The 12,221-nt window shown below is 45.5% G+C and overlaps 1 protein-coding gene across 4 annotated transcripts in view; it reads left to right on the top strand.

The window, feature by feature from the left end:
• Positions 1–2,649: 2,649 nt before the first annotated feature.
• SHC2 (SHC adaptor protein 2) overlaps positions 2,650–12,221 on the top strand; it is a 35,419-nt gene continuing 25,847 nt past the window's right edge. For 3 of the 4 annotated variants that reach the window (XM_082206370.1, XM_082206369.1, XM_082206371.1), the window contains exon 1: positions 2,650–3,333. In XM_082206370.1, the coding sequence (XP_082062496.1) occupies positions 2,776–3,333 (558 nt within the window). In that variant the 5' untranslated portion in view covers positions 2,650–2,775. The remainder of the gene's footprint in view (positions 3,334–12,221) is intronic. The other variant, XM_082206372.1, reaches the window with a different exon arrangement.

The raw sequence follows: 12,221 nt of genomic DNA, 5'->3' as shown, positions 1-12,221 counted from the left end.
GATAGCAGGGATTTAGAGAGCCAAAGATTTTGCTGCTTTCAGATTCACGACGCCCATCCTGCTGGCGAAGGAAGGAGAAAACAGGCCTGGTCTCCAAAACCAGAGGCTTACGGCGGATTCGCAGCGGCCTTCTTTGCTGGGGAGGGACGCGGGTGGCGCTGTGGGTTAAACCACAGAGCCTAGGACTTGCCGATCAGAAGATCGGCGGTTCGAATCCCCGCAACGGGGTGAGCTCCTATTGCTTGGTCCCTGCTCCTGCCAACCTAGCAGTTTGAAAGCACGTCAAAGTGCAAGTAGATAAATAGGTACCACTCCGGCGGGAAGGTAAACGGCATTTCCGTGCGCTGCTCTGGTTCTCCAGAAGCGGCTTAGTCATGCTGGCCACATATCCAGAAGCTGTACGCCGGCTCCCTCGGCCACTAAAGAGAGATGAGCGCTGCAACCCCAGAGTCGGTCATGACTGAACTTAATGGTCAGGGTCCCCTTTACCTTTACCTCTTTGCTGGGGGGGGGTCAGGGGGAAGCTAACAGGGGGGTGTCCTAGCAAGGCAGGCAGACCCACACCCTGTATTCCAGACATATCAATTCTACGATATTGTGCGGCCGAACGCCGTTTGCGTTTAGCCATGCGTCAACGAAACCGCTTGTGTGTTTGCGAAGCTAAGCAGGGTCCGGTATGGATTCAGATTGGATGGGGGACAAAGTGTTGAGATTCCTACATTGCAGGAGTTTGAGCTGGATGACCCTTCCAGCTCTACAATTCTATGGTTCTTAAATTGAGTTCATTGTGTGTTTGTTGTTATTATTTTTTAAAAGCATTCTCCTGACTCAGAAAACCCACGGGAGGCGAGTTGACTTCAAAGCTGGATGAAACCATTGGAAGTCAAATAAATTTAAGTCCAACCCCTAGTTTTTGCACCTAACTCATTTCTTCCTTTTCTAAGCAATCAGAAGTCTATTTTATCTTTATCTACAAAGGGGACGCGGGTGGAGCTGTGGGTTAAACCACAGAGCCTAGGGCTTGCCGATCAGAAGGTTGGCGGTTCGAATCCCCACGACGGAGTGAGCTCCCGTTGCTCGGTCCCTGCTCCTGCCAACCTAGTAGTTCGAAAGCACGTCAAAGTGCAAGTAGATCAATAGGTACCACTCTGGTGGGAAGGTAAACGGTGTTTCCGTGCGCTGCTCTGGCTCGCCAGAAGCAGCTTAAGTCATGCTGGCCACATGAACGGATAGCTGTACGCCGGCTCCCTCGGCCACTAAAGCGAGATGAGCGCCGCAACCCCAGAGTCAGTCACGACTGGACCTAATGGTCAGGGGTCCCTTTACCTTTTTACAAAGGAACCACCATTTTTCAAGGCAACTCCCATCACAAGCCTGACAAATCAGCAACTCAACAATCAAATAATGGGAATATCTTTATCTGACGGCAACGTTTATTCTCTCGTTTTTCCTCTTTCATGGCAGTTGTGGTCCACAACATTGAGACGGCACCAGGTCATTGTGGCGGCAAACTCTATGAAAGGGCTTTCTTAAAGGCACCAAGTTGGGCTACATAATCTTGGGAGGGGGGCAGAGGTGAATCCTGGTGGCAGCTCTAACGGGGGCCGGGAAGAGTTAGTCCGCTTTGCCCCCAAATGGCAACAGGATAACCTGCCACCTGGCCTCCTCGTGGTTAAAATGAGGCAGTGCTGTGCAGTGGTTAGAGTGTCAGACATCAGGGTCTGAATGTCATGGCGCTCGCTGGGTCTCGATCTTTTCCCCGAACACAGCCGTACCTTGCTACTCAAATGCCTTGTGACCCGGACGTTTTGGCTCCCAAAACGCCGCAAACCCGGAAGCGAGCGTTCTGGTTCGCGAACTTTTTTTTTGGAAGCCGAACATCCGACGCGGCTGCCAATTGGCCGCAGGAAGCTCCTGCAGCCAATCGGAAGCCGTTTTCAGAAGCCGAACAGACTTCCAGAAGGGATTTTGTTTGAGAATCAAGGTATGGCTGTAACATCTTTTAGATAACCAAGCAGAAATATGGTTACAGTGGTACCTTGGGTTACATACGCTTCAGGTTACATACGCTTCAGGTTACAGACTCCGCTAACCCAGAAATAGTACCTCGGGTTAAGAACTTTGCTTCAGGATGAGAACAGAAATCGTGCTCCGGCGGCGCGGCGGCAGTGGGAGGCCCCATTAGCTAAAGTGGTGCTTCAGGTTAAGAACAGTTTCAGGTTAAGAACGGACCTCTGGAATGAATTAAGTACTTAACCCAAGGTACCGCTGTATATGAAACCCCTAAAGTAAACAAAAAACCCAACACACCTGAATCTTTAAAGTTTCCATAATGAAAAATAATAATAATAATATAAATTTTATTTATATCCCACACTCCCCAGCCGAAGCCGGGATTAGGGTGGCTAACAACAATAAAATTCTAAAATCTAAAATTCTTAAAAGGTGGGGAACGACCCCTTCTTTTCTTGGGGATGGGGAACGGCCGCAGGAACAGCGAGTTTATTTTTCTGCCAATTTGCCTGGGCAGCTGGAGAGAGCAGCCGCCTCCGATTCTGCAGCGGTTGTGTGTGTAAAGAAATAAATAAAAGGTAGCCAGAGAGAATTACGTCATGGTGTGTTCTCTGATCTTCCCAAGGGTTGGGTAGGAGAGGGATGTCTGCTGGAGGCCTGTGTTGGCGGAGGGGGGGCATGCGGCAGGGGCGGCGTTTGCCCGGCCGCGCTGCACAGAGCGACCGGGAGCACTCTAAAACCACTTAGCCAGACGAGCCGGGGATGCTAGCAGTGCCGAAATATGACCGTTTTTGGAACGACGCCCTGACTCCGTCGGAGAAACCAGCCATGAGCGGCAAGGTCGCCTCGGCCGCCGGCCCTTTGCCGCCCCCCTCAGCCGCCCCCGCGGACCCCCCCTGCCCCCCGCCGCTGGGCGAGGAGCAAGAGGCCGTCACCACCTTCTGCATGCTAATCCCCAAAATGCCCCAGTGGAAATTTTCCAGCCCTTCGGGGTTTCTCAGCCGGAGCCCCTCTGGCAGCAGCAAGGAGATTTCGGCCGCGGGGAGAGAAGTCCGGGGCTCCCCGCAGCCCCCCTCGTCGGGCCTGGCCACTGTCCTCAGTGCCTGCGAGCCCATCTGCGCCACGCCCTGCAGCTTGCAGGTGATGAGCCGGCTGAGGGGGGGTCCCGCCGGCGGCGGGAGGAAGGCCCCGAGGGCCGAGGGGGGCCAGCCGGCTGGGGAAGAGTGGAGTCGCAAAGGGAGCTTTATCAGCAAACCGGTCCAAGGCTGGCTCCACCCGGACGAGAGAATACTGGGCCCGGGGGTCTCCTACATCGTTCGGGTGAGTGGCCGTCGGGCCCCTGCTTCCTTCACAAGGGGGGTCGTTTGGGGGGACAACGTCTGGGGGGGCAGTTTTTTGGGGGGACTTTTTACAGGTTGTCATTTTGGGAGGGGAGCAGAGGCGAATCCAGGTGGAAGCCCTCCCCAGGGGCCAGGAAGAGGTAGTCTGCTTTGCCCCCAAATGCCAACAGGATAACCTGCCATTTGGCCTCCCCGTTGTTAAAAAGAGGCAGTGCCGTGCAGTGGTTAGAGTGTCAGAGGTCAGGGTTTGAACGTCACGGCGCTCGCTGGGTCTCGGTCATTTCCCTAAATACAGCCGTACCTTGCTTCTCAAACGCCTTGTGACCCGGCCTTTTCGGCTCCCAAACGCCGCAAACCCGGAAGCGAGCGTTCTGGTTCGCGAACTTTTCTCGGAAGCCAAACATCCTACATCGTTCGGGTGAGTGGCCGCTGGGCCCCTGCTTCCTTTGCAAGGGGGGGGTCATTTTGGAGAACAACGTCTGGGGGCAGGTTTTTTTTTTGGGGGGGGGACTTTTTTGCAAGAGGCACCAAACCCCACGAGCCCATCCACGGCCCGAAATCTGGAAGCGCCGGGAGTACTAATTCGTACAATTTGGCGCAGTGGGGGGGGGTGTCAACCAGAAGGTTGGTGGATCGAGCCCACCCAGGGGGCATTTCAGGGGGTTGGACTAGATGACCGCTGGGGTCCCTCGCAGCTCTACAACGCTATGATTCTAGGGGCATGGTGAAAAAAGGAGCGGACCTCAGGGGACGCCCTGCCGATCAGATATACCCGGTCTGACATACTGGTTGCAGTTGCTCTGTGGAGTGAAGAGTTCACTCTGCACGTGCTCCGAGTCCATCCCCGATAGTAGTTTCCTGCCCCGATGGGTCTTTTGTGTGCTGTGGAGCATTTTGAGAACGACCCAGCATGTTTTCTCCCTCCTCTATGTGACATCCTTTTATATCACATCACAAAAGGAAAAGAGGGAGGAGGAGGGAGGAGGAGGAAACCTTTCATTAACCCCTTGTTCTTAATTCGTTTAAGGGGCCATTTATTTTGACAGGCAAATTGCAGCAGCAAAGCCTCTTTTTGTGGGGAGGGGAGGGAATCTTCCCTGCCTGGAAAATGATTATAAATCATTCCCTGTTAAGCTGGGTTTCTTGAGAAACATCTGTTGTTCTGAACCTCCGCCGGCTGAGAAGTCAGAAACGAATGGCATATGGAAATAAAAGAGGACAGAACAGTTCTGAGGGTCACAGGCCGGCTGTTGGTGTACATGGGATGTCATCGCCAGTGTGTTCAGGTGGCTTTACTCTCGAGTAAGGATGGAGGGACACGGGTGGCGCTGTGGGTTAAACCACAGAGCCTAGGACTTGCCGATCAGAAGGTTGGCGGTTTGAATCCCCGCAATGACAGGGTGAGCTCCCTTTGCTCAGTCCCCTCTCCTGCCAACCTAGCAGTTCGAAAGCACATCAAAGTGCAAGTAGATAAATAGGTACCACTCCGGCGGGAAGGTAAACGGCGTTTATGTGCGCTGCTCTGGTTCGCCAGAAGCGGCTTAGTCCTGCTGGCCACCTGACCCGGAAGCTGTACGCCGGCTCCCTCGGCCAATAAAGCGAGATGAGCGCCGCAACCCCAGAGTCGGTCACGACTGGACCTAATGGTCAGGGGTCCCTTTACCTTTAAGGATGGAGGAGAGAGTCAAATCAGCAAAACTGTATGAGACAGCTAGGTATGTTTAACCAGGAGACGACTGAGAGGTGATTGTGAGAGCCATCTTCAAATATCTGAAGGGCTATTCCAGGGGTCAGCAAACGTTTTCAGCAGGAGGCTAGTCCACTGTCCCTCAGAACTTGGGGGGGGGCGGATTATATTTTGAAAAAAGAAGAACGAATTCCTATGCCCCACAAATAACCCAGAGATGCATTTTAAGTAAAAGGGCACATTCTACTCATGTAAAAACACGCTGATTCCCGGACCGTCCGCGGGCCGGATTGAGAAGGCGATTGGGCCGGATCCGGCCCCCGGGCCTTAGTTTGCCTACCCACGGGCTATTCCATGGAAGAAGGAGCAAGCTTGTTTTCTCCTGCTCCGGAGGGTAGGACTCGAACCCATAGCTTACAAGAAAGGCGAGTCCAGCTAAACATTAGGAAGAACTTTCTGAGGACAAGAGCTGTTTGACAGTGGAACAAGACTCCATCGGAAGGTGGTGGAAGTTTTTAAGCACAGGTTGGATGGCCATCTGTCAGGGATTCTTCAGCTGTGATTTGGAAGTTGGACTAGATGATCGCTGGGGGTACCTTTCAACTCAACAATTCAATGATTCTTTTTTTTAAAAAAAATATTTATTGAATTTTCACAAATTATAAAAACACACACAATGCACAATACAAACACACACACAAAAACAAACATGTATAATTTCGAATCCTTTTTTTCTTAAAACTTACTTCACTGACTTCCCCATGCCTCCCCTTTCTGCATTCCAATTCCCAAATTTATTTCAGCAAATCCTCCCCCTTAATTTTATCTAATTTTAACAAACATGTATAATTTCGAATCCTTTTTTTCTTAAAACTTACTTCACCGACTTCCCCATGCCTCCCCTTTCTGCATTCCAATTCCCAAATTTATTTCAGCAAATCCTCCCCCTTAATTTTATCTAATTTTTTCCTTTCCTTTCCTTTTACTTAAACTTTTACAGCTATAATCCCTTACTTTCTATAACCACAACATTTTAACACTCATTAATTTTGCAATATTTCTTAAGATAAATTTTAAATTTCTTCCAGTCTTCTTCCGCCGTCTCTTTCCCCTGGTCTCGGATTCTGCCAGTCATTTCAGCCAGTCCCATGTAGTCTATCACCTTCATCTGCCATTCTTCCAGAGTGGGTAGATCTTGTGTCTTCCAATACTTTGCGATAAGTATCATTGCTGCTGAACAATTCAATGATTCTTTGCTCCCATCAAACCCTCACTTTCCTGAACACCATGCGAACCCATACACAGCTATCCTTCAAAATTCGCACTTCTACGAATTTTGCGACGCAAGCCTCATTAACAAAAAAATTTGCATTTGTTTGGGCAAAGTGGGCGTCTTTTCATACTCGCAAAAGCAACATCCTAAAATGCGTTATATAAAAGGTGGGGGGAAACTGATTTGCAAGAAGGCATGCGTATAATATAGAAATGTGTTCGTCGGAAAGAATTCGCACTGAAACGCTGTAGAATTTTCATGAGCGCTCCCCCCCCCCCGCCAGTCAAGAAATAAACTGCAAATTGCCGCAAAGTTTGAAGAGCTGAAAATAAGACTGCAAAAATGAGAAGCAGGGAAGGCCAAAAGGGACGGCTCCTTCCATTCCTATTCTCAAGTTATATTTCCTGGTTTCAGATTAGGGAGATGGTGGGTTGTTATTCTTCTAGGATAGTGTCCTAAGGCAAATAGACTTTTTTGGGGGGGCTGGGGGAGGTCCCAAGGGGAGTAAATCAGAGGAGAGCAGAACGAGGTGTGTGTAGCTAAATTTTTCTCAGAGTAAACTCATTGGAATTGATGGGCCTGAGTTAGTCATGCCCGTTAAGGTCAACGGGTTTTGTCAGTAGCAGAATTCACCTGCAGGCAAGGAAGGATGGGGCAGTATTCTGATTCCACCTGTGGTTAGGGGTGAACCTACCCCATGGATGCTTCCCAAAACAATGTGTGAAAAAAGCATGGCTATCCTCTGAAATTTGCAGATTTCCAAATTTTGCAGTGCCCTTCTTCAGTCAAGGAATGTGTGTGTGTGAGAGAGAGAGAGAGTGAGAGAGAAAGAAAGAAAGAATCATAGAATCCTAGAGTTGGAAGAGACCACAAGGGCCATGGAGTCCAACCCCCTGCCAAGCAGGAAACACCATCAGAGCACTCCTGACATATGGTTGTCAAGCCTCTGCTTAAAGACCTCCAAAGAAGGAGACTCCACCACACTCCTTGGCAGCAAATTCCACTGTCGAACAGCTCTGACTGTCAGGAAGTTCTTCCTAATGTTTAGGGGGAATCTTCTTTCTTGTAGTTTGGTTCCACTGCTCCGTGTCCGCTTCTCTGGAGCAGCAGAAAACAACCTTTCTCCCTCCTCTATGTGACATCCTTTTATATATTTGAACATGGCTATCATATCACCCCTTAACCTCCTCTTCTCCAGGCTAAACATGCCCAGCTCCCTTAGCCGTTCCTCATAAGAAAGAAAGAAAGAAAGAGATTAAGAGGTATAGAAATCTATATAATTTTCAAACTTCTCATTACAGCTTTACTAGCATCCAAAACCATCATTCTATCTATTTCTCGATTTAAATTTAATTCAAAACAATCCCTCAGGGCTTTTTTTCTGCCTTTCGTAAAACATTTTGATTATCTAAAAGCCCTTCACTTAATCTCCATCTAAACGGAGTGTGTCCCCCCCCTCCTCTTAATTCAAGTATTACTGAATTAGGATCTGAAAGTGGAAGTTTCTACACGACCACGGAGAAGACTTGCAGAAAGGAGTGGCAGCTCCTTGGCCCCCACCAGAGTCTGGAAAAGAGCTACCACCCTCGGATCTGGACAAAAAAGAAGACACCCCATAAAGAGCAACAACAGATTGATACAGGATGTCTCCTCAGCTGTACAGTTGGAACATTAATGGCGCAAATTCCCCGGAAAAACGCAAAAGGATCTTCCATATTTTAAAGAAAGAAAATTTGGACATAATTTGTTTGCAAGAAACCCACGTGACCAGGCTTCATAGGAAGGTGTTAATAAACAAAAGACTAGGCCAAGAATTTATTTCATCAGATAGAGTTAAAAAGAGAGGCGTGGTGATCTACGCTAAGGAGAATTTATCACCAAAATTTTTGTTCAAAGACGAACAAGGAAGAATCCTGGCTATTGAAATTCAGACTCAAGGAGAGAAGGTTTTGATATTAGGAATCTACGCACCAAATGAGGGGAAATCAGAATTTTATAAGAAGCTACATGAGACATTACTGGACTATCTGGACTATTCTAACATCATTATGATGGGAGATATGAATGGGGTCGTCTCTACTCTTATGGATAAGTCACAGAACCAGAATTTGACCAAAGATGGAAGACTACCAAAAACTTTCTTCGAGCTAACTGACAATATGGACTTAATTGATTTATGGAGGACGAGAAACCCCCTAGGTAAAGAAGGAACTTTCTTTTCTGAAGCTCACCTGTCATGGACAAGAATCGACCAAATTTGGACAACTAGAGGGCTGGCACCTAAGACTACAAAAGTAGAAATCTGCCCAAAGACTTGCTCCGACCATAACGCTTTGAAAATGGAAATGAGACTTACTACTGCCGATTCCTTCAGATGGAAAATGAATGACAACCTGTTAAGAGATCAAGAGATTGTAAAGAAGGCCCAAAAAGCTTTAAAGGACTATTTTGAAATTAATTTGAATACCTCGGTGGAAAAAAGAACAATCTGGGACGCAAGCAAAGCTGTTATGAGAGGGTTTCTGATACAACAGAATACGATTAAGAAAAAACTCTGGAATGGGAAAAAGGATAAGATATTGGAGAAGATAAGAGAAGGAGAGAAAAAACTAAGATTGAATCCAAAATCAAAAGAGACTCTAAGAGAAATCAAATTCCACCAATCACAATACTTGAAATTGATTAACCAAGAAGTGGAATGGAAAATCAAACAAATGAAACAAAGATCTTTTGAATCTGCGAACAAATGTGGGAAACTGCTAGCTTGGCAGTTGAAAAAGAGACAAAAATTAAACTATGTTACCAATCTAGAAGTTGAAGGGAAAAATATTCAGAAACCGGGAGAAATTAGAAAGTGTTTCCAGAAATATTTTAAAAAACTTTATACACAAGGACCCGAGGAAGCAATTGAGATAGAACAATTCCTGAAAGAAAATGGCCTACCAGAACTATCACAAGAGAAGAGGTCAATCTTGAATTGTAAAATAACACAACAGGAAATTGAGGATGCCATTCAGAATATGCAGCTAGGCAAATCTCCAGGCCCGGATGGACTCACCTCCAAATATTATAGGACGTTAAAAGATTTCTTGATACAACCTTTAATGGAGGTTTGTAATCAGATTATGGGGGGAGGGAAGGCACCAGATACGTGGAAAGAAGCATTCATCACATTGATACCCAAAGTGGAGACTGAAAAGACCCAACTTAAGAATATCGTCCCATCTCACTCCTAAATGTGGATTACAAAATATTTGCAGATATATTGGCCAACAGATTTTAAAAAGTTTTAAACGAAGTAATTCACAAGGACCAAGCTGGCTTTCTCCCAGGTAGACATCTGTTTGACAACACTAGGAATATCATTGATATTCTGGAACTTTTACAAACAAATATTAACACCAGAGCAGTTTTAATTTTTATTGATGCGGAGAAGGCTTTTGATAATATTTCTTGGAAATTTATGAAGAAAAATTTGGAAGGGATGGGAGTGGGAAGGGGGTTTGAGAATGGAATAGAAGCAATCTATTCAGAACAAAAAGCTAAGTTGATAGTGAACAATGTGGTGACGGAAGAAATTCATATTGAAAAAGGAACACGTCAGGGGTGCCCCCTTTCCCCTTTATTGTTTATTTTGGTCCTCGAGGTTTTGCTGAATATGATAAGGAAGGATCGGCTGGTGCAAGGAATCCAGGTCGGAGCGAAACAATATAAACTGAAAGCATTTGCAGATGACTTGGTTTTAACACTACAGGAGCCAGAACCTAGTACAAAAAGAGTTTTGGAATTGATTCAGAAGTTTGGCCGGGTGGCGGGTTTTAAGTTGAATAAACAAAAAACTAAGGTGTTAGGGAAAAACCTGACAGTTAATGAAGCAGAGGAGTTTCAGAAGGAAACAGAACTAAATATTGTTAAAAAGGTGAAATACCTGGGGGTCAATCTCTCTTCCAAGAACTTGAATTTATTTAAAGATAATTATGAGAAATGTTGGTCAGAAGTGAAAAAAGATCTAGAAATCTGGTCAAGATTGAAACTATCCTTGTTAGGCCGAATTGCAGCTATAAAAATGAACGTTTTGCCAAAAATGTTGTTTTTGTTCCAAGCCTTGCAGATTGTGGACAGAGTGGATTGTTTTGGAAAGTGGCAGAAGGACATCTCTAAATTTGTCTGGCAGGGCAAAAAGCCCCGAATAAAGTTTAAAATACTAACTGATGCAAAGGAGAGAGGGGGGTTTGCCCTGCCGGATTTAAGGTTATATTACGAAGCTGCGGCCTTCTGCTGGATGAAAGATTGGATTCTGTTAGAAAACATTGATGTCCTAGATCTGGAAGGCTTTAACAATTCGTTAGGTTGGCATGCGTACCTGTGGTATGACAAGGCAAAAACATTTGGAATGTTTAAAAACCATATTGTCAGAAAAGCAATATTTATGGTCTGGAAAAAATATAAGGACTTATTGGAAAGCAAAACTCCGAGGTGGATATCACCAATAGAGGCCAAGGCTCGGAAAAAACCCAATATGGAGGCCTACTGGCCGAAGTATTGGGAAATAATAGAAAACATTGGAGGTAATTGGAGGTTGCAGAGCTTTGAAAAATTAAAAGGTAAGGTGCAAGATTGGCTACACTATGCCCAAATTAATGAGGTTTTTAAGTTAGACAAAAAAATAGGATTCCAGGTGGAAAAATCGAAACTTGAGACAGAGCTGTTAGAACCAAAGACCAAGTTATTATCGAGAATGTATAACTTGCTGCTTAAATGGAACACTCAGGATGAGACAGTTAAATCAGCCATGATAAAATGGGCTCAGGACATTGGTTATAACATTATGTCTGAGGACTGGGAAAGGTTATGGACCACCGGTATGAAGTTTACGGCATGTAATGCCTTGAAAGAAAATATTATGAAAATGGTATACAGGTGGTACATGACCCCAGTCAAGCTTGCTAAGATTTACCATTTGTCCGATAATAAATGTTGGAAATGTAAGGAGGCTGAAGGGACATTTTTTCATCTTTGGTGGACCTGCCCAAGAGTGAAGGCTTTCTGGGAAATGATCTATAATGAGTTAAAAAAGGTGTTTAAATACACCTTTCCCAAGAAACCGGAGGCCTTTCTTCTGGGCATTGTCGGCCAGAAGGTGTTAAAAAAGGATAGAACCTTTTTTATGTATGCTACAACAGCAGCAAGAATCCTTATCGCCAAGCATTGGAAGACCCAAGATTTGCCCACACTGGAGGACTGGCAGACGCAATTGATGAACTATATGGAATTAGCCGAGATGACTGCAAGGATCCGAGATTTGGGAGAAGAGGCAATGGAGGAGGACTGGAAAAAATTCAAGGACTATTTGCAAAAGTATTATAAGTTATATGAATCCTAAGATGTCGTATGATTTGGAATGTTAGCCTCAGCAACGAAAGTTGATCATACATGAAATTGGATAATATTTATGAAAGAATCAAAGTTTAAATGGGTAAAAATGACAATATGCTATATTTTTAGAGTAAATGGAAAATAAGAGATTTAAACTTAAACTGCAATTGAGAATACAAAGAAACACACGAAACAAGGTTATAACTTGCTGATAACTTTATTGTCAAGAATGCACTATGTGGGAGATGTGGGGAAGTCCGATAGAAATCTGAAATAAGTTGTTGAAATGGTTGTGATTTTTTGTTCTTTTGTTTTCTTCTTTCTTTCTGCTCTTTATGTTCTTTCTTTTTTCTGTTTTATCTGTAATCTGGAAAAAATGTAATAAAAAATTATTATAAAAAAAAAATGAAAGTGGAAGATGCGGGACAGATGGAAAGAAAGCCCTTCTTCACACAGTGCGCAGTTAACCTGTGGAACTCCCTCCCACATGAGCCAGCAATGGCTGCCAGCCATGTATGACTTTAAAAGGGGA

This window comes from Podarcis vaucheri, assembly GCF_965113315.1.
Source record: "Podarcis vaucheri genome assembly, chromosome: 18".
NCBI classification, from domain to species: domain Eukaryota; kingdom Metazoa; phylum Chordata; class Lepidosauria; order Squamata; family Lacertidae; genus Podarcis; species Podarcis vaucheri.
Note: the sequence above shows the minus strand (reverse complement) of the source record. Positions and strands in the feature narration are given on the sequence as shown.